Consider the following 22,141-nt stretch of genomic DNA (forward strand, 5'->3'; position numbering starts at 1 on the left):
AAAACTATTAATATATTGCAGGAGCCGACATTGTTCTTTATTGTCAAATTGTTGGCCCTGTAGGTGGAGAAATGTTCATGAGTAAAAATTATATTACCTACTCATAAAAAGGCCGTGGTCACAAAAAGACTTAACATTTGGGGACATTTTGTCGTGAAATGTCATTATACTCAAACTTCTAAACTATGCTCATCCTAATATGTATTTTTACAATTAAGTGCAAAAGATCAAATAAAAGCTGATGAATGAGCGGATGTCGAGGGTTTGGTATCTAACACTGCATTCGATCTGATTAATGTAAGTAGAGTAGCTCAAATAATCATTCACCTCAAGAGGTAATTTCTTACCCTCCTATGGGGGATTAAAAATGCTTACTCAGTGGCAGAGACTGAGACAAAAGGTGGAAATGTTGCTGATGTAGTAGAAAATAAGAGGTAATTGAGTTGTAAAGGCAAATTTGGAATCTGGATCAGAAGTGAGAATAAAAGAAGCGAGGAAGCCATAGTTAAACACATTAGTGGTTGAGTTAAGAAATGGCGGTGCCTCAAATTGATTTAAAACAAAATAAAAATAAAACAAAACAAAACACCCTGCTAAACAATTTCTTATTAGAACAGACCAGCCTTTATTCCATATTAGTTAGCATTGTAGAGAATGTGTATTGAATTTGCTGTCATTAACATTAAGATGAAGTTACCAGGTAGGCTAAATACATGGTCAGAGAGAACTCGCTATTCAAATGGATGCACAGTGTACAGTCGAAGCATTTAGCATGCAGAGATTTTGTAAAAATAAAATAAAAAACACAGCACTCCATTTGCACAGATGCCTCAGGATAAAATACAGGTTCATGCCAGTATCTCCAAATTAACATCTGTACTTTATTGCAAGAAACCAAATATTGCCAACATGAATTCAGCAAAATAAAACCAAACCTAGTCTTATTGGGAAAAAAATGCTATTAGACTGCTTGTCTTGTCCTCTATCCAAATTTCTCCCACTTTTCCTTTGTATTCATGTTCACCTTTCTACAAACAAACAACTCTAGCTCTCTAACACGTCCAGAAGGGGATTAGTGCTTCCAGCTCGATGATCTTGACACTGATAGGTTGAGAGGTGTGCTTGCTCTCCACTGATCATACTTTCCAGAAATACCTCAATTGCAACCCCATGCTAGTGACTATACTAGAGAAAGGGTTATTTGAAAAGAAATATTTCCAAGTTAACAAAAACAAAATAGAATTTAATGAGCCCTCCAGGGAAAAGCCCCCCTGATGCTTCCTGTGGTCCAATGAAGCCTCATTTTCCACTTTAGAGGTGATACAAGAATCCCTGATCATATGAAGTCCATTCTTTTTGTGCAGTCGATTTAGCGATGATGTACAGTGGAGTCGGAGAGCATTAGGCTAGTCATATTTCTTTTGGCCCTGCACAATGGATTTGAAAGGGCACAATGACCGTGAGGTGGGTGTTGACTTTCAGTCTAACTTTAATGGAGATCACATCTACACTAGTATTTGTAGGAGTCTTGCAACCACGGCTATTAAAATGTTGCAACAGCAAGGGCATGCAGGATAGGTCACAGAACTATTCTATTATAGCTTGTTGGTCCCAACAGTATTTTGGGGGGGTAATACATCAATTTAAAAAAAACTGCGTATTTTTGTTTTTTCCAGAATAATAAAGTAAGCCTTTACCCCACAAACCTTGAAAATTGAAGTCTATATTTATTTATTGTGTTGCATTTAAGTGATCTGTCATAATATTATTAAGTCACTGATCGATCAATGTCCTCACTGACCAGCTCCACAAAAAAATACATTACAGCTGCAGTGTTTCCCACATACACATTTGGCCCCAAATGAATTTTGGCCACTACTAAAAGACTTCTGGCATAACCTCTCAATATGCAACTATTCTAATAATGTTCAATGTTGCACAGAAAGCTGCTTTGCTGCTTGTGTGATCCTTGTGTGAGTCTGTTCATTGATACCAGTACTGATTTCCTTTGTGGTGCAATACATCCAAGAGTGAATGAGTTCTTCAAAAACTATATGTTCCTTAGTCACCCCCCCCCCCCCAAATTATATCACCTATTGCATGGAAGTATGGGGAAAAAATATCAATGTTACATACTACATCCTTTATTCGTATAGCAAAAATGAGCAATAAGGATTACAAACAAGGTGCAAGTTTGAGCACACTAAAAACGAATAACCTTAATCAAACCTATTTGAGATTCATGACCTTGTGAAATTCTATACCTTATTCATTCTATTCAAAGTCTTTAACAAAAAACGACTAAATAATATAGTATGTTTTTTGGACTTACAGTTACAGCGTGTGAGGCAGGAAGAGTTTTTATCTGTTTGTATGTGGGGTAAAACTGTGGAACAGACTACACATACACCGCAAGCAATGCCATAGTTTAAAGTATCTTATCAACATACTGTATGGTCTGAGCTCAGTACAAGGAGGGCTGGACTTTCTTACCATAGTTGGTTACTGATTGCCATGTCAGTAATATATGTCATTTATATGTTCTTTAAATTGTACAAAAGAAAAAAAGACAACTAAACGGCTAAAATATCTTTAGTAAGGAGAGATTTAAATCAATATGCACGTGCTGGAGTTGTCTTAGTGAGTGCAAATAATGTTGCATAACGGAAATCAGTTTCCTTACTTCCTGCAGTAGTTTGTGCTCTAAACTGCGATGTCGGAGCATAAACACAGGCTGTATTATGAAAGACTTTATTTGGGATGTGAGATTCGCTGCGTAATTCCAAACAATCATCACCATCATAACAGTTATGGCTGCCATAATTGACTATATTACCATACAGCAGACACCAACAATGATTATCAAGCTGGTGAGTAGAAAAATAATTATATATATATATATATATATATATATATATATATACATATATACATACACACACACACACACACACACACACACACACACACACACACACACACACACACACACACACACACACACATAGATCAGGAGAGAGAGCGCAAAAGTGAGACAGAGAGAGAGAAAAGAGGCCAGCGATGTTTTTTTTGTTAAAGCCCTGATTATAAAATGACACGTGGCTTGTATCATAGATGGATGGATGGATGGATGGATGGATGGATGGATGGATGGATGGATGGATGGATGTTCGTTCAATGGTTTTTAGTGAACGAAGCCAAACAAAAACACTGCATGGCTGTCATATAGCTATGATTTTTGACACCTTCTTCTGGTTTGTCTTCTTCATTTTCCTCTTTATCTTCTTTACGGAAGCTACAAACACCATTTATCTCTATTTTGCCACACTGTGTGCATTAATAACCGACCCAGATTCTCCCATCGGCCACAATGCAAAGTGAGATTCTACCGAGTTAAGCCATTTGGATGGACTCGTTAGAACATAATGGCAGCAATTTGACTGCAGATTATGTATATTTTCAATACATTCATACATTTTAAAATATTTTTTTTAAACATTTTAGGCAATTTATGGTCTGAAGAAAAAGTTGTCGCGAACATCCTTAGTAAAAACTGCCATTGTATTTAACTCTTTCTGGTATTGTTGGGAAGCCTAAAAACTGGATCCATGGATTAGTGTCATAATTTGTATGCATTTCTGTTGTTCAGCGGCATATTTTTCACATTGGGGAGAAAAAAAGTCTCCATTCTTTCCTTTCTCTTGAGAAAATGCTCCAGTAGAAGTGTTTGTTCCACCTTCCATTGCTTTGACCTAAATTGGAACACTTTCCAACATAAAACATACATCGGTATTCTGTATGTTTATCAGGACAAGACTTTTGGACCATACTTCCTAGCCCTAAAACATAGGTGGGCATAGTGATGGGAAATTGGTCATTGAGGTGATAGGTAACGAAAACAAAGAAATTATAGAGGAGAAATAACATCACCGTGGGAATAATGGATGACACACACACACACACACACACACACACACACACACACACACATTAACACACACACACATGGAGTCAGATATGCCACAGGGCCACCGCATTCTGATTAATTGCTATTCATCATGATCCCTCCACGTAGCTGTTGATTGGCATTCAGTTTGAGGCTCAACATCAATGCTGGGTTTGTTTTGTCTGAGTGTAGCTGGTTCATTTATATCTCTAATGACTTTCCTCGCTCTTCACACATGATAGAAATATCAGAGGTGTCATTGTCTGAACTCATTCTTGCTGTTTCTACTCTCTAATCTTAAATCTTATTCTCATCAAGCCAGGCCGGATGTCTGTTAGATCCATTCGGATCCATCACATGTACTAATCACAATCGCTTCTTATCAACTCATCGTCTGCATCTTCCTCCTAACCTTGACCTCTGTGATCATGGAAAAAATCTTCCTCTGAAATGAACTAACTGTTAACAAGGATTAGCACAGTCTTGTTCCTTTCTGGGCATATATTTCTTCCTCAAAGACAACATAGTTCAAAATAGTTTACTGGAATTCCTTTAAACAACTCCAATGCGCTGGAGATTTCTGAACACAAATACATTTAATAGCATCTCCCAAGAAACGCATCTTTATTTGATAACACATATATTGTTCGGACTGAGTAAGTGAGTCTGCTCATCGTTTTCTGTGTTTTTGTTTTTGAAAGATGAACGCATTCCTTGTTTTCACACCTGCCAACGCTTTTTTCTATGATTGTTTCAGTCCAAATTCCAAAATCGAAGGCCATTGTGTTTTTACTAGGAGAGGATTGTGTGTGTAGAGCGCAAGAGAGGTTCTTGATTGTATTGTACATCTTTGGGACCACAGTCTCCAAGGTTGCACCAGCAAGCAGGCATATAAACACCTTTACAAAGCTGACAAGCCATTCGGGCAGCGTCTGATATCATTGTCTGTAAGCATAACCTAAGAAAAAAAAATGGTCCTAGCAAACACAGAGAGTTAAAAAAAGCAATTTTCACCTCAAGGCCTGCTGTTCTTTGGCATGAACTCACTTTTGACCTTTCTCCTCCACAGCCGATGGACAGCAAAATTTGAACCAAGACAGTCCTTTCCTCTACTCATTGAGCAAACATGAAATGCTGCCACACACGCAGGCACGCAGGCACACACTCACACACTCACACACACACAGACACAGGTCTGAGGTTCATTAAAATGTGATTGAGGCTGGAGCTGACTCAGCTTCCTTTTAATTAAAAGTGTCAAACAATCCATGTGGCACCATCAAACATGCATAAATGTATTTTCATACCCATCTTAATTCATCTTTCCTTGCTATCAACTCGAGACTGACATTCTCATAATCAATATCCCTTTATTCATCCCACAGACATGATTGGCCATTTGGCTTCATTACTCTTGAAGTTTTCACACTGCATACTGCTCAATCACTGAGCCTTTCTGCTGTCAGAGACTGAGGAGGACGGTGGGGAAGGGAATGCTTGACCTCTAGTGCAAAGAAGTAGATATGGATTCAGGATCAGGTCCCTTCTTTGCTTCTAGGGCTTTTAAGATTAGTGCCAATGTGCCATAATTCATGAATAGGTGCTAACAAACATGCTTGTAACATCATAAGTGTGACAGATGGTTTGCTGTTAGTGGTAAAAAATATTTATTTATTTAGTGTAACATCTGCCAATAAAAAAGCAACCAATTATTTGTTATTGGTTGCGTTTTCAAAAATTCAAACAGTTTCCAGGTACTGCTAGCTATCACTAATTTGAGCAATCACTGTCTCTTCGTTTGGCTTTAACGTAATTGTGCTTCAGTGGTTCTAGCTAACTAGAAATCATGAAGCTGGTCCTAGCCAATGAGGATTTATTTGCATCATTAATAGGAGCAAAAAAGAACTCCATTTTCTACTTTTGGCCACGACACAGTAATTCTGGTTAAGGCAAGCCATTTAAAATTCAAAAGAAAAATAGAACAAAAAATGCATGATTTTTTTTTTCCTCGCTTGACTGTGTATTACTAGCCGCTGTGCTCTTTTCACCTCTTTGCATAGTTTGTCTTCTTTGTACCATTCATTTCTTCAACCCCTTTAAGCCATTCTCTCCAGTATGTTTATTTCTCAGTCAGGCCTCAGCTGTGAGCTTTATTAATTCCTTGTGACCTCCATCTTTACCTTTTTAGTTCTGCTGCACATTAAAGATCTGTGGCTTTGAGAGACTTGCTTTCTACACCTGCTTACACTGCAAACTCAAGGATGGCTGTAATCCAGTGACTGCTTGAGAGGAACGTCATATTCCTACTTTTTTGTGGCAGTGATGACAAAAAAACCCTACTATTCTGTCTGTGATATGCACATTCCATTGGCAATTATCTCGATATTGGTATTTGTTCGATAAATTGTGCAGCCCTACAACCAAGTATCTAAGGTCACATTGGTTGAGCAAGTCTCCCTGTAAATATATTTATAGATCATTTTGAATGGTACCATTTCACCAGGCAAAAATGAAAAATGTAGGCCATGTTTTTATAGTCTGCAGACATCTTCACTGCTGGAATTTAAAATAAATACATTTTAAATAGTCTTTTGAGTGGGAGCTTTTGGAAAGAAACAGTATACTGAAAGCTTGACTTTCTCCTCAAGCTAATCCACTCTGACTACACTACCCAGAGGGCAATTGGTTTACCTGCCAGCACTCTCACAGTAAGGTCTTTGACTTTTCATGCAGTATTCATAACAAGCCTGGAGGGCTCAACAATTATTTACAATTCACAAACAACCCAACAGTTTGTCTATTAAATTACAAGTGTACATCAGGGACACGTCTCGCTGCAGACGCTTACAAAATGACATCGTGGGGAAGTCAATGCAGTGAACGCTACTAGGAAGAGATCTTCGTGTCAATCTCCCACCATGGCCTTCACACTTTTGCATTCTATCACTCTCAGGAGCATGGGAGCTGCAATGGCAGAAAACTCGTGAATTATTGAAGCAGACAAGACAGCTCTCACACCCGCACAGCCTGACACACACAAATAGTAAGTGTATCCGTGTTCTCGGGGGAGGGGAGGGTCGATAATGACCAATTCAGTCTGACATGGTTTTAGGGACCATAAACATCAAAGTGAAAGGGTGACAGACAGCGAGAGCGGAATTCTTGTCAGTGGTCGAAAAGAGACACTGACAAGGTGAAAAAGAGAAATAGATGACCCATGATTCATTTCACACTCAAGTTCAGCAAAACTGCTTTCAAAAGTGAGCAAAGCTGAAGAACACCATTGGGAAAAATAAATGTACTCAATGAGTGATAGACATTACAAAATTTAGTCCCATGAAGCATCTACTGTTTTTGTCAACTACTGTTTGGATACTCTTGCAGGGATTGGGCAAAAGCAGTACAGATGGCATGATGCGAAGCAGAAGTCGACCCATACCAACATAATATACAGCACAATAAAGCGCAAGATAACACCTCATTACATGATAGAGGGAGGATGACAATACTGGTGTAGAGCGTGGCCGAGACTGATTGCAAGAAACCGAAGGGAAAGAGAATGATTATTGTGCAGAACAAAATGAACAGCACTGATCAATCACATCGCAATCTACTTTAATTTAATGTTGCACGGCACGCATTAGTGTTGCATATGTGTTTTTCTAGGGAATGTTTCCCAGCAAACTCTATATATCTCCAATCAGCAGCCATTAAAACGTTTGATGGAGGATACATTCTGTGACACCTACAACGGGTGGAAATACAAGAACATCCAGAGTTGATCCCTTTCTAAATAAGAATTGTCGATTGTGTGCAATTGATTGTTGAGTAATCGTGTCTTCAATCAACTGAGACAAAAATTGAGTTTGCTACGTGGCTTCAATCATTTCGTAGAGGTGCTGTTGATTCAGTCTTGTCAAGTGTAAAGGTTATGAAAAATATGAAATCAACAATAAGAAGCTGAACTAATTTCATGCTGAACCCTTCTACGGTATCTCATCCAGGTAGCATTATTCTGATCAATGTGAACACAGAGTTCAGAAAATTCTGAGATTCTCTCATACCAATAAAAACTTTAGGAAAACAAAATTGGCAATGTCATTGTCTGCCGAGCATTTTAACAAAGTCCTCACTCCTATTATCATTATACTTTTAAAGGTTTGGGGAGAATCAGAGTCCAACAAGTAATCATCTTCATCATCACAGTCCAACTAACTGCATAAAGATAAATCTACTTTGTAGTTCAATACAGTGTTTCATCAAGTACCGGTATCAATATCAAACGATGTGTTTTAGCTGGCAAAATAAAGTGATGCTTTAATTTCCAAACACCAGTAATTGGGCAAAAACAAAGATTCACAAATAAAGAGGTCCTTTGAAATGGATATGTTGGGCCACATAGTTACAGATGCGTCTTGACTAGGCCAGTATAAATGTACAAATCTAAATCGATCAAGCCTTCTTACCACATCAAGCTTTCTTTGTGCGTCAGGTTAAATCCTTCCCCTAAGGACGGGCTTAACACGATAAATACATATTCAAGTCTGAATGTGTACTCTGCCACTTTCACAGCAACGTAACTTCATTAGCTTTTCATATGGGATGGTGCATGCACATTTTGAGCGAGCATCCTTGATCAGTTTCATTCATTGACGCCGGGCACGCTCTATGTATTTACCCACTTCTTGCATTTTGGAGTGGGCGCTTATCTATTCATTCAGTTCTAAATAATATTTCGTACATACGGTGGCAAAACACAAAAACCACGAGGTCTCCAACTGTCAAGGCAAACCTGAGTGGCTCACTCTGATCACTCCAATAATATAACAGGTACTTAAATATCACTCTTATCATTGTCACCGTGCCGAAAAGCTCCATCAATTCATTAAACGTTGATAACTACAAACATCTAAACAATGTGGGATTTCTATCAATCTAAAAGAACTGACATATAAAAAAAAAATGAAGGGGGGAAATCACTGCTAGTTTACTTAAACCCTGACCTTTTAAATTTTAATCATTCAGTTGTGGTCTACATGAAGTGGAACAGCAACGCTTTTGTCTGAATTGTTTGTTATTATAGTATACCCCTGTCCTAAGGAGAGTCTGAGAGCAAGTAGTTTTGGTGCAGTCTTGTTTAAATGCAAATAAGATACTTCCCAACCCATGCCGCAATGTGTGTATCTACACTCCGGTCGGACATATTTGTAGTTTGTTAGCAGAGGTACAATTACCTTGCAGCGCACAAACCTTTTTGATTGATTAAAAGATGTCAACAGCAGAAGACTTGTCCATCCAACCGTACATGTTCGAGCCAGAATCTGACCCAGAGCGAAAGCGACAGTGAAGACGACGAACCTGCAAACCTGCCACTTCAGATGAACGTATCACAATGGTGTGTTATCACTATTCACTTGATCCGAGGAATAAAGATGGCTGATTTTTCAATTGTTCAAAATACATAATAGGGAATGTATAAAATTGAACGAATTAAAAAATATCCCCCAAACGGATTATAAAAGTATCTCTGCAGCAACTAGAGGGATTAGATTAAACTTTTCTACAATCCTGGAGACTCCAAGTGCACAATAAAATGTATAGAAAAGCTCAAAAAGTGGATTTTGCATGATATGTCTCCTTTAATTACATGTGGTCACTAATGTTACAATTCATAATTGAAAAATGCTGGGTTTCCTTTCTTCATCCTTTTTACCAGTAGTTTGTTGAAATTATTTGTGGTTGGGATAACGAATGTTAAATATAATATTGATTACGATGTGAAAGCCACCAATTTAAATGCATAAAGGAACATGGTTTCTCTATGTGAAGGTGTAAGAAAGATGCTAGACAAAGGTGCATCTATTTTTTCAGGTCAAAGTGTATCAAGAGGAGTCTTCCGATAAATAAAAATGCTTGAAACTGCAGTAAGGTTTGTGGAGTGGGGTATGTTTTCTCCGTCTTGGTAAATTTCGAACCAAAACCAAATCATAAAATCATGCTCTGAAAACAATCAGCTGTCAGGCAGGAGCCAAACATAAGTTGATGCCAAACCCCCCCACAGAGGTAGGGAACATTTGTGAGGAGAAGCCATGACAAAGCAGACTGAAACACAACAAAGAATTTATGGTGGATTGCATTCTGCTGCCATGCTCTTTTTGTTCATCTGCTCAATCCGCACGGTATGCATGGGCGTGACATGAAAGCTTCTCACCCTCGCTTCTCCTTTCCATTCACTTTCTCGTTTTCCAACTGAAGCTGGCAAACCTTTGTTTTGTCTCTCTTGCTCACACATTCATCTTAACCGTAGGAGACGGTGACCCTAGCCTGGCCTCTGACCGAACTGGCCCCCATTCCCTTAGCGTGTTGCTGCATTTCACACTCTTATTGATTACATTGTGGCTCACGTCAGGATAACCGAATCCTATAATTTATCTGATCAATCTCGTTGGAAGCCTAAGGGTGTGTGTGTGTGTGTGTGTGTGTGTGTGTGTGTGTGTGTGTGTGTGTGTGTGTGTGTGTGTGTGTGTGTGTGTGTGTGCGTGTTGTGGAACACATGCAGAGGCAGCAGCTGGAGAGACACATGCACATGCCCAGCCAGTCCCTGTAAAATGGGATCAACAGGGACACTGCGCAATATTTACCCAGTTCTCCACTGAAGATTGGATGTGCAATTTCTCGTTTGCGATCGATAGCTCGACGAGGGACGTTGAGGGTGGGAACACGTAAGGGGGCGGAAGCAATGAGAGAGGGGGTTTATTTTGAAGGGCAGTCTTTCATTAGGAATTAGTGGAGTATAAAACGAGAGGGGAAGGAAGAGCTGCGTGAGAGTGGAGATGAAATACTATGTGTGGAAAAAAATGGAAGCAGCTTAACAGGAGAAAAAGAAACGGTGGACAGCATGGGTTGGAGATAAGAGAGAGTGACAGGTGTTCAGCCAAGACTTGGCTTAATTGAAGGAAATGCCTGAGAAGTGTTTCCTCAAAGGGGGCTATGCTTGTGAAGGTGACTCGCAGGTTCGATAAATCAGCTTCTCTCAATCGCACCCAGGCCCTCCCCCCTTGCTGTAAAACTGGAACACACAGGGGTGCCCATACGGATAGGACAGAAATTGACATTTAAAAGCAGAAGCAGCTAATGCCTTCCCAGTACAGTGTTTTGGATATTCAGCAAAGAAAAAAAAAAGTGACAAATAGCTCATCCAGCAACACTGAAATGAAAATAAAGTCTAGCATCCTATCTTCCATGTACACAAAACACACATGCAAACACAATCATGTCTTCACTATGACTGAAGAGTGTCGAGTATGACTAATAAATGTGAATAACATGGATGAAAGATCACAACCTTGAAAAAAATACCTGGAACAGAAAGTACGTTGGTCCTATACAACTCTCAAATCGCAACAAAAATATGATCTAAAAGTCACACAGAAAATAATAAATGATAGAAATGTAAAAATATGGCCACACGTTTTAGCATTAACACTTTCATGCTTTCTGTAGTCTGCGAGTGGCTGTCCACGATGTACCCCCCACCTCTTTTTCAAAGTCAGCTGGGAAAGGCTCCCGTTCACTCATGACCTTTTTAAGGACAAGCGCTAAAGAAAATGGATGGATGGATGGATGGATGGATGGATGGATGGATGGATGGATGGATGGATGGATGGATGGATGGATGGATGGATGGATGGATGGATGGATGGATGGATGCCCAATAATAGTTTATGACAAGTTTAACAAGATTATGTGACTGGAACATTTTAGTATTCCAATGACCAGCGCTTAATTGCGATGATTCATATTCGTATTAGATGATTAAAATCAGTGGTTTTAATCACTGAGCTGAGCATTCAAACCGATTATTTTGGAAAAAAACAAAGAAGATTCATCAGTATCGTAACTCCAGACAACACACCAGTGCCTCCTTGTGTTATGTTTACTCACGTTTGGGTCCGACCCTCCTTCAAAATGTGCTGATGGAGGTGATAACAGCAAGTTGAAGCAAAACTCAGTCCAACAAAGCGCTGCATACTAATTTAACTAAACTCCCTGCAGCAATCCTCATAAAAAAATAAAGTGGTGATTGTGACCGAGTGGATATTATGTTGGCAGTGGCAACAAAGTAGCTGTGATTTGGCCAATTAGCTCAAATGTAGAAAGCAAACAAGGGTTTTAGAAACTTCACTACGTACGCAGTGACTTTGAGTTTCCATAAACATAAAATGAAACATTAACAATCCTAAAGAAGAGAGAGAGAGAGAGAGAGAGAGAGAGAGAGAGAGAGAGAGAGAGAGAGAGAGAGAGAGAGAGAGAGAGAGAGAGAGAGAGAGAGAGAGAGAGAGAGAGAGAGAGACTGTGATGGAACACTTCAGCTCGTATAAAAATAATAATCCTCATGTGTTACATCTATAATGTACAATACCTCCACTGTCACTTAGTTGAATGGGGCGAGACATTTGTATGAGTGTCTGAATCTGGTAGCAAACATTTTGAAGGTATTTTTCAAGTGTTTTTAGAGTGGGGAGACCACATTAGTATGAGCACTTCAAATAATGGCAATAGTCACAACCATCTATGATCTTCAACAACCTTTTCACTCTATATACAATATACAGTGCAGCAAGTAAAACACTGAACACTATATACAGTATCTTATATTCATAAAATTTTGACCAATCATCAACAAACACAGATTTTTTTTAAAGAGTTCACCTAGCTTGCTTTGAGTTGCTCAATTAAACTGATATATTTTTTCATTTTTGAAGGATTGTTTATGTACATGTCTGTATACAGATCTAATTTTGACAAGCTTCTGATGCAAGATAGAAAATGAAATCAGCAAAATCATTTTAAAACATACCGTTAACAACACCAACAAAATGTACAAACTGTGTTTTTAAAAATCTTTGCTAGAGGTTAGAAAATATAAACAACCGAAATAATGCAGTCACCAGGGCTCCACTCTGACCCAAAATGCCTCACTTTGCTCCTAAAGTTTTAGACTGCAAATTGAGAAAGTATTTTTTTCTTCTACTTTCAATGGTGCCCAGTAAATCATTTTTTATTATTATTACTATTCTGGAATTTTTTTTGTTACCGACAAACATCTGCTCCATATGGCATTTCATTTATTAGTTACATAGTGAAAAACTAGAGGGAACATTTACTCCGTAAGTCCACTATGTGTAGTATGCCCCTAAATTTTGTACTTGTGCCTATAAAATTGAAGGTTAGGGGCCACTGTGCGAGTGAAAAGATTTAATTAAAATTAAAAACAATAAAATTGTCTGGAGGCCTGCTGTTACATACCCTCATAATAACTGGGATTGTGTCCAAAATATACTAATCACACTCAAAATCAAGACAAATTGGAGTCAGAAGACACCTGCTGCCGTTTAAACTGTTCAATTGTTTTAGTAGGCTTTTCTAGACTTGTGTTCTTTCTTTGTAACAGAAGCCAGTTTTTGTACTAAATCTAATTGCTTTTTTCAAAGTGTTCATAATTTCTTCCACTTTGTGTAAGGCCAGTTAAGGGAAAAAGTCTCATTTTTATATATGACAAAAAAAGGCAGCATTTTGTGTCAACTTTTTACAGCCACAGGATGTGACTTTGTTTGATATGTTGCTCCAACTGCAATGTTCAACTGATTTTCTCTTCTGTCTTACAGATGATGGGGGAAGAATCGTGAAAACATGATGGGCTTGACATCACTGTCACAGACCTCTCGATTCAATAAAGAAGCACCTATCCTCCATGATGTTATTCTTTGTGTAGTTATACTGCTTGTCCAATGCATCGCTCATCTGTATTCATTGACTGCAATGGGAGTCATACCTTTAAATGCACGTAGGTTCAAAATGAAACTGGGGAAGGAAGATGAAATTAATATTTGAGCAGAAGATAAAGAGCTTAAAGCAGACATTTTTGCACCGGAAATGCAAATAAAGTCTCTCTATATTTAGATTATTTTCCACTACATTGCAGCTGAACTATGTAGAATATAAATAACCGGACAAAAGAAAAAAAAAAAAAAAACTTTTTTTTTTTTTTTAAGCTAAACCACCTAGCTCTGCCTATTTCGGTGAGTCCCCTGCCAACAAATGGACACTCATGCATATGCAGGGAGGGACCAAGTAGCTCATCAGCCGGGATGTAGAGTGGAACATGGCAGGCAGGGCAGAGCAGAAAAGAGGGGGAGAAACAGGGGAGGGCAGGGCAGATAGGAACGAGACAGTGTCATGGTTGAGGAAGCAAGGGGTCATTCTCTGCTCCAAAGATATGAAGGAAAATGTGAAAACGAAAGGCACACAGAGGAAGTAATGACTTCAAGAGAAATGAGCAGAGGATAAAATAGGGTTGATTGACGCACATCAAGAAAGATATGAAAATGTTCCTGTAAATGTCAAAATGACAAACAAATGGGGTTATGGAATGAAAACAACTTGATGACGAAGAAATAACTATTATTGTATTTGTGTCGCTACTACTAAGGTTCGGTTAAGTATTACAATGACGAGTAGTATACTACTGTAGGACATACTGGAGAGATATGTGTATATCTCTAGTGCACAATGATGTCACTGTAAACCATTCTGAGAAGAAAAAAATATCTCAATGATTGAATCATAAATAGCGAAATGTGCAATTGAAGTACCACAATAGATTGGCCTTGGGTAACTGGAGTCACTCTAGTACACAGGTGTCAAATGCAAGGCCCGGGGGCTGGATACAGCCCGCCACATCATTTTATGTGGCCCGCGAAGACAAATTGTGCTTCAAATTCCTGTCATTACGAGAATTGCAAATTGTCTTCACTTTTAATAATATCTTTTTTGTTTATATTTGACCAGTTTTTACTCGTATGATTTGCAAACGAGTTATTTGTCAGTTTGTTTTGTAGCTTTTACTGTACATAATTTATTTGGGTGGACAGTCATAATGGCCCTCTGAAAGAAGCTATAACTAAAATGCGGCCCGCGAAAAAAATGAGTTGGACACCCTTGCTCTAGTACTTGAGCAGAATACAAAGACACAGGAACTGGATTGAAATAATGCTAAGTGAGCTGGTTTAAAATGTAACATTCTACAGCTAATCCAGGCTAATCCATGCTGTCGTTAATAATTGATTAATTGACCAGTAATCAATTATCAAATTAATCAATCACTATTTTAATGTTCGAGTCATCCTTTAGACCCATGTTTACCTTATAATTGTGCAAATCTATTCATGACTTCTTCCCAACAGTAGCTTTCATTATTTTTTGTTGTCATTCTTGCAAACACTATCTTTTGTGTTTAATCACGAGACATTTGCAAACGTCTGCTTTTACTTTGGAAACCAATCACTGCATCAGTAACTGAATCAGTTTCAAACCGTTTGGTGAGTGCATTAGTCCCTCTTGTGTGATTTTGTTTAATTATAAAGTTATTTTATCACTAAACAATACCAAGGAAACAGTAAATGGAGGAAATAGTTTTCTTTTATGCATCTATCTATCTATCTATCTATCTATCTATCTATCTATCTATCTATCTATCTATCTATCTATCTATCTATCTATCTATCTATCTATCTATCTATCCATCTATCCATCTATCCATCCATCCATCCATCCATCCATCCATCCATCCATCCAGTTAATTCTGCTGAGTAAATTCAGACATCTCGCAGTTCAGTGGATCCAAAAGACACATACATATGCTAAAACATATAATAAGTACAGTACATAAATAGGAATTACCACACAAGGCAGACAGACAGTAAACTAGAGGTATTGATATTCAGTAATAGTATTGGATAGCAGCCCTCGGAAGCATCATCAAATTGAGAGGTATTGAGAGATAAATGCAAAACTATCTTGAATAGCCATTCAGGGAAGTATAAAATAATAGCCCGTCGATCATGTAAGAGTAGTGTAGTGCAAGCTCTTGAAATTATTTCTAGAGGGTTTGCACGCAGGTGGCGCGGTGTTGCACTGGTTAACATGTCCGCCTCACAGTTAGGAGGGTGCGGGTTCGATTCCAACTCTCCCTGTGTAGAGTTTGCATGTTCTACCCGTGCCTGTGTGGGTTTTCTCCGGGCACTCCGGTTTCCTCCCACATCCCAAAATCATGCTTGGTAGGCCGATTGAGCACTCCAAATTGGCCCTAGGTGTGAGTGCAAGTGCGGATGGTTGTTCGTCTCTGTGTGCCCTGTTATTGGCTGGCAACCGATTCAGGGTGTCCCCCGCCGGCTGCCCGATGACCGCTGGGATAGGCTTCAGCACGCCTGCGACCCCGAGGGGACAAAGCGGTATAGAAAATGGATGGATGGGTTTGCACACATGCAGCCTTGTGAATGAATTTTGCGATAGACTGGTGACCAGTTTGGGATGCACTCCGCCTCTCGCCCAAAATCAGCTGGAACAGGATCTAGTACATTCTAACCCTCGTGAGAATAAGCATTATAGAATAAGAATGGCACACTTGCAAGTCAATCATCAAAATGTCGTGAGCTAGCTAGGGTATTTAAAGCCTGTACTTTGTCTTCTGTGGAGAACAAGTTGAAATTGCAGTCCATGCATTTTGACCATTACATTTGCACTGCAATTAAACTGTACCACTTCTTGTTGCTAAGCCATAAATTGTCTACCTTTTAAAAAGACCCAACTGCTCCTCAACACAAATGGCCTCTTTTCACACAAGGCACAGCGATAGAGGTTTCCTTTATGCGAGGGAGAAGGCAACACAAAAAGATACACAGATAAGCATGTCTGCATCTGCTGTATGTGGTGTGTCCAACTATAACATAAACAGGTCACAGCTTCTCACATCTTTTGTACACTATCCCCCCCATTACTACCCTCCACCCTCCGCAGACAGTTTGCAGATAATGAATTTCAGTCACATATGTAGAGCATTTAAATACACACACACACACACACAGCTCCTGAATGAACGCAAGACGTAGTCTCATCCTCAAATCACAGCTCAACTGGATGAGGACGAACAGCTCTAATAAGGCCAAAGGTAGCTTACGCTTTGCAGAAATCTCTTGAGAAAAGGGTAGCAGGCTGTATGCTGTTACTAGTGAAGCATCATGCATAATAAGGCAAGACATTACTCTGCTGACACCAATGATTGCACAGTTGGTAAGACTAGAGAGGGTTTCCATTATTATTGCAGTCTGGGAATGAAATAAATAAATAAATCAAAAATAAATGGTGTTTATTCATTAAAGCTTAGAAATGACCGAATGTAATTGTACACCTATCCTTGCATCTGTTGCCATGAAGAGTCAATGTCTGCAAAATCTTTCAGATTTTTATATGAATGCTTAAAGCTGCTTATTGGCACTCCTAGTTGAAGTTAACTCAAACTCAAACAAAGAGAATGACATGTTGTTTTATACTTGTGACTTTTGAAACTATTGAAACGTTTTACAGTCAGGAACTAGAAAATTAAAAAATTGCAGCAAATTGCTATTAATTGCGGGTAATTTCAAGCAAAAGAAAAAGTACTGGTAGTATCGGGGTTTGATTTCGATGACCATACTCAACAAATGAGCACTCTGGTATCGGTCTAAAAAGAAAGTGCTATTGAACATCCCTAACAAAAAGTCCAAATGTGAAACTCCATTGAAGTAGAGTTCTTTGATGCTGAAAAAGTGTTGACCAAAGTCACACAAACAAGTTATCAGAAACCATCCTGCTGCTCTCTACAAGGTTGATGGTGCCTGATGTCACACATACGGTACCCGGATTTATGAAGGACATAGTGAGACGCACACAAACACCAAACCCACACACAATCTAATGACTTGTCCCTTTTGGTGAGATTTAGAGGCTCCCAAGAAACTCACATCTCTGTATCTGTTCCAGGATCTGTCCTTGGAGTGTTGGCCGACGGTACTCAGCCGCTTGTCGTTGCCAGACACCGCAGAGTGTGCGCTCAGCATTAGAGCCACAACAGCAAGCAGATAGAAGAACATCTTCTGGAAACTAAAGGATTAAAGAAAAGGATATCATATGATGCACTAAACTGTTGAGTGGTGACAAGGAGGGAATTGAGCCCGAGCATTTAAGTGGGATACAACACTTTCCACACAAATACACGCACAGTGGCATATAGCGCTCCAAATGACACGGTGGAATATAAACGCAGAGCGCCGCTTATTTTGGGAGGATGGCGCGCGTCATCATATTTGTGCTCTCTTTTTAAATCGGATTACAAACAACTAGACTTGTGGTGTTAAAGCGATCAGGGCACCTAGATCGGCTACTTTAGACTCCAAAGATTTTTTTTTTTTTAACAATCTCGACAATTCATTCGCTTTTATTCTATCGGCTTCTCTCAGCGCAAGTCGAACAATGTGCGACTCTTCACTGTTGTTGGTACATTGAGCAAACAAAAGCCTGCAAAACAAAGCTTCACTTACCTGCGTTCGTGCGGTGGTGTCACAATCCGAACCCAGGTCGAAATAAGTCCAAGTTGCGACCGCACCTGTGCAATGCAACCACCTCTGTCTCACTGCAGGCTACAAGGAGAGTGAATGGACTTGCTGGAGGTTTCTCCTCCTGTCACAAGACACCGCCCCCCTCGCTCTCTCTCTCTCTCTCCTCGCTTTATCATTCTCCACCTACCTCTCTCTACCACTCTCGCTCGCGTGAAGCAGTGGCGTACAATGAATGGGGCCCCAAGGAAAACCCAGTCACGGGGCCCTCGTCATCTGCACTTATATACCGTATTGGTCCGAATATAAGACGACCCTGATTTTAAGACAACCCTCTCTTTTTCAAGACTCGAGTTTGAAAAAAGACTTTTTGAACATCAAATTTAATTTTTATACAGAAAATAATTACAGTTCATCTGCAACAAATGATTATAACAATATATTCGAGAGAAAATGCATGTTATTTTGCCTTATTTAAATCATGCAAAAACTGTCTATCACATCTTAATATCTGAACATTTAAATATGTAAACTAAAATGCAATCACATTTGTGAACGAATGGCTTCTGGTTTTTGAAATGTAAATATACCTACTGTTTCTCCATGTTCTGTTATCGCTTCTCTTATTTTCTTCTCTTTTCTTTCTTACCGGTATTTTTTATTTTTCTTCGTGCTACCGTTATTTTTATTTTTATTCTTTGTGACAGGGGTTCGCTTTGGCCTGGGGAGTTAAGTTCAGCATTAGTTTTAAAGATTTATGTCGCCATCTAGCGTTGTGAAAGGGTATAATGTCTAGACCCCGAATGTAAGACGACCCCCACTTTTTCAGTCTTATTTCAATGCAAAAAAAAAAAACCCACCGTCTTATATTCGGGCCAATACGGTAAATCCATTTTCACTTCCAACTGTGCACTTTAATACGTTTTCATGCTTTTGAAATCAGTTACATTTATCTGACATTTTCAGTTACAAGTCAGGTAACCGGTTGTTTCCTCTGCCCAGTGAGCAATATTTATCAAAAAATAATTTTTAATTTCAAAGAGTCTCCTGTTATGAAACTGCTCGCAAGATGAATGCAGCCCCACTTTGCTACAGGCAACGTGCAAACTATGTCTTTGTTGGAGTCATCATTGACTTTCATATTTTTGGAGGCAACAGGACTAAAACGTAAGACGCAAGAGGTGCTTCGTGATGTTTTCTGAGTTATTGCCATATTTAGCTGAATTGAAATACTGCCGTGATTAATTATGACGCAAGACCTGAGCAACTGCGATGTCATTTTCAGTCGACAGCAAGTGGCATGAGATGTATGAAAACAGGTGTATATTTCCTGTTTATGTCATATTCCACAAACAAATCATTAAACAAAACATTGTGTTTTAAATATTTGAGCTGCACAAGAAAAACGTTACTTTACTTTCTGGACTTCCCCATAAAGGTCAAAGGTTGCCCTTCTCATTAGCTCTTGTAGTAGAAATGTAACATTTATTTTTCTTTTAGTGGAGCTCCAGTCCATTGCTGTGCGAGACATTCATGAATAGCTGCAGTGAAAAAAATAACATTTCTCATTAGGTCTTGTAGTAGAAATGTAAAAATATTTATTTCAATTCGTAAATCTACAGTCCATTGCTGTGCGACACATTCATGAATAGCTGCATTGAAAAAATAACGTTTCTTTGTGTTTCTAAAAATACATCTGAGTTTTTTGTCAGGTCCTTTATTTTTCTGAAAAAAATGGACACAAGAAAAAAGACTTCTCATTCTTCTCCACGGTATGCATGACATTGATTTTTCAGCAGGAGGATTTTTTTAATGTTCACCCTAAAGTGTTGACACGATTTGCTCGCCATGATGTTCTGGTTGTCCGAACACAAATTTCAAATCAGTCATGCTCATCCTACCTTTTTCCATCAGCTACTCGTGTGAAAACTCTGAGTAGACAATTGTATAACAAAAGACAAATGGAAGCTGAGCCATAGAAGTAGGGCGCTTATTATTGGGGTATGTGTTTAAATATTTAATCTGTGGCTCTCTGATATGTCTCTCCGTGGGGGAACTGGCAACACTTCATCCTTTCGCTTTGACGCGCTTGGATTTGTGCTTAGCTGCGTCTGCTGACACAGACATGATGATGTGGGAGCAGATGCAACTTCTAGCTATGTGCTGAAGATGGAGTACGTTTAATTGACCGTTTTGGCTGCACGGGGAGCCAGCAGTTGGGTACAAGGGCTCATTTCATTAAGTTTCACATCAAATGTTTTTTACGCTCAAAACTGACATCACACTTCTCTTTTGCATTGATCTCCCTTTTGGAAAGCATTTGGTAAGAATAATGTTGTGGTTGCAAATGGTAAGAAGATGACTTTCCTGTCTTTATTGTAGCACCTCTTGTCTTGCTCTGGGAAACTTGTTTTGCAAAGACAAAGGTTGTTTTTTTATTGCATTTCGAAAAGAGCCAATGGTAAAATTGATGTGTCATCCGAAATGTGTTTTGACCTTTTCATCGGTGAGGAACTAAAACCCTTTTTGCTATGAGATTGTTGCATTATTTCACATTATTGCCTGCCGTGGATCCAAAGTAAAAGTTAATAAAAAAATCAAACAGGTGACACAGTTGAACTGACTGAAAATGCTGTAGAGTTTCACATTATCACATTGACTCTTGTCATTTGATGGAAGGCAATAACATCTTGCTACAAGGGAATTATTAAGTCCATGTTTGAACAGACAATGATCTTAATCAATTGAACTGCAGAGGATTTAGACCCAAGGCAACCAGAAGTATGTTGTATTACGTATATCTTAAGATCATAGATTTGTTCGACTTATTTCCAGAGCATCTTTTGCATAGTTATGTGTTGCTAAGCATTTTTGAATGTAGTAAAGTAGTAAAGGAAGTAAATTCACTCTGTACAGTACGCAATCTCACTTGTCAGATCACCAGAGAACAACTTTAATCATGAGCCTTCTTGATGTTATCTGCCTGCCAGTGCAAATTTGTTAACATTGTCTGCAGTAACCATGCATAAAGTAAAGCAAGTATGAAACTCACCAGCAGATCACATCAATGTTAACATAGCAGATGTCGACTCGAATCAGTTCTTCCTAGATGAATTCAATAACAGCGAATTAAAGGAATGCCAATAATGTCAAGCTAATGTTTTTTTGAAATATTGGAAATAAACACCTTGCAATTTGTAAACCCAGTGTGATGCATCGCAGCCTTTCGAATGTGACGGCGCTGTGACAGTTCTGAAATTCATCCAGTTTTGAGGTGTAATGATGCAAGCAAATGGTGCAGACTGGGAGCAGTCAGTGGGGCTGAAACATAACAATTTGTCACATCACCTGACAAAGCCCCAAGCTGATATTTTCCATTTTGATAAGTGGAATAGACCTCATGAAAGTGGATGGGCTGGGGTAAATGAAACATATTTTTGGCTCATAAAACAAAATATACAAACAAGCCACGAACCCAGTAAAGTTCTGCTCAGATACTATAACAACAACAACATTTTAAGACAATTCTGGAGATTTTCAGAAACGCAGTGACAATTCCAGTAGCAGTCTGATAACATATTCGGCTGTTGGCATTTTGTCGAGGATCTAAAGAGCCTTGAGTGTTTGTGGAGCTATCCCAGAAGAAAAGGCAATAAAGCAGAGTAGTGTTCTAAACTCTAAATGGCACAGGGAGATGATCTTCTGAGACCAACTACCTGTTTGCAGAGAACATAATACAAATGTGCTGCAATGCAGGGTAAAG

The 22,141-nt window shown here is 38.9% G+C and overlaps 1 protein-coding gene across 1 annotated transcript in view; it reads right to left on the minus strand.

Moving 5' to 3' along the window:
* The window catches only part of spock1 (SPARC (osteonectin), cwcv and kazal like domains proteoglycan 1), a 62,703-nt gene extending 44,118 nt beyond the window's left edge, over nt 1–18,585 (minus strand). Inside the window, exons 1-2 of the mRNA XM_085905922.1 lie at nt 18,364–18,585; nt 17,788–17,926 (exon numbers count right to left, since the gene is read on the minus strand). Of these exons, the coding sequence (XP_085762048.1) occupies nt 17,788–17,916 (129 nt within the window). The 5' untranslated portion in view covers nt 17,917–17,926; nt 18,364–18,585. The remainder of the gene's footprint in view (nt 1–17,787; nt 17,927–18,363) is intronic.
* Nucleotides 18,586–22,141: the final 3,556 nt, after the last annotated feature.

The sequence above is a fragment of the Syngnathus leptorhynchus genome, chromosome 2 (assembly GCF_054491065.1).
Source record: "Syngnathus leptorhynchus isolate UIUO chromosome 2, UIUO_Slep, whole genome shotgun sequence".
Classification (NCBI taxonomy): Eukaryota; Metazoa; Chordata; class Actinopteri; order Syngnathiformes; family Syngnathidae; genus Syngnathus; species Syngnathus leptorhynchus.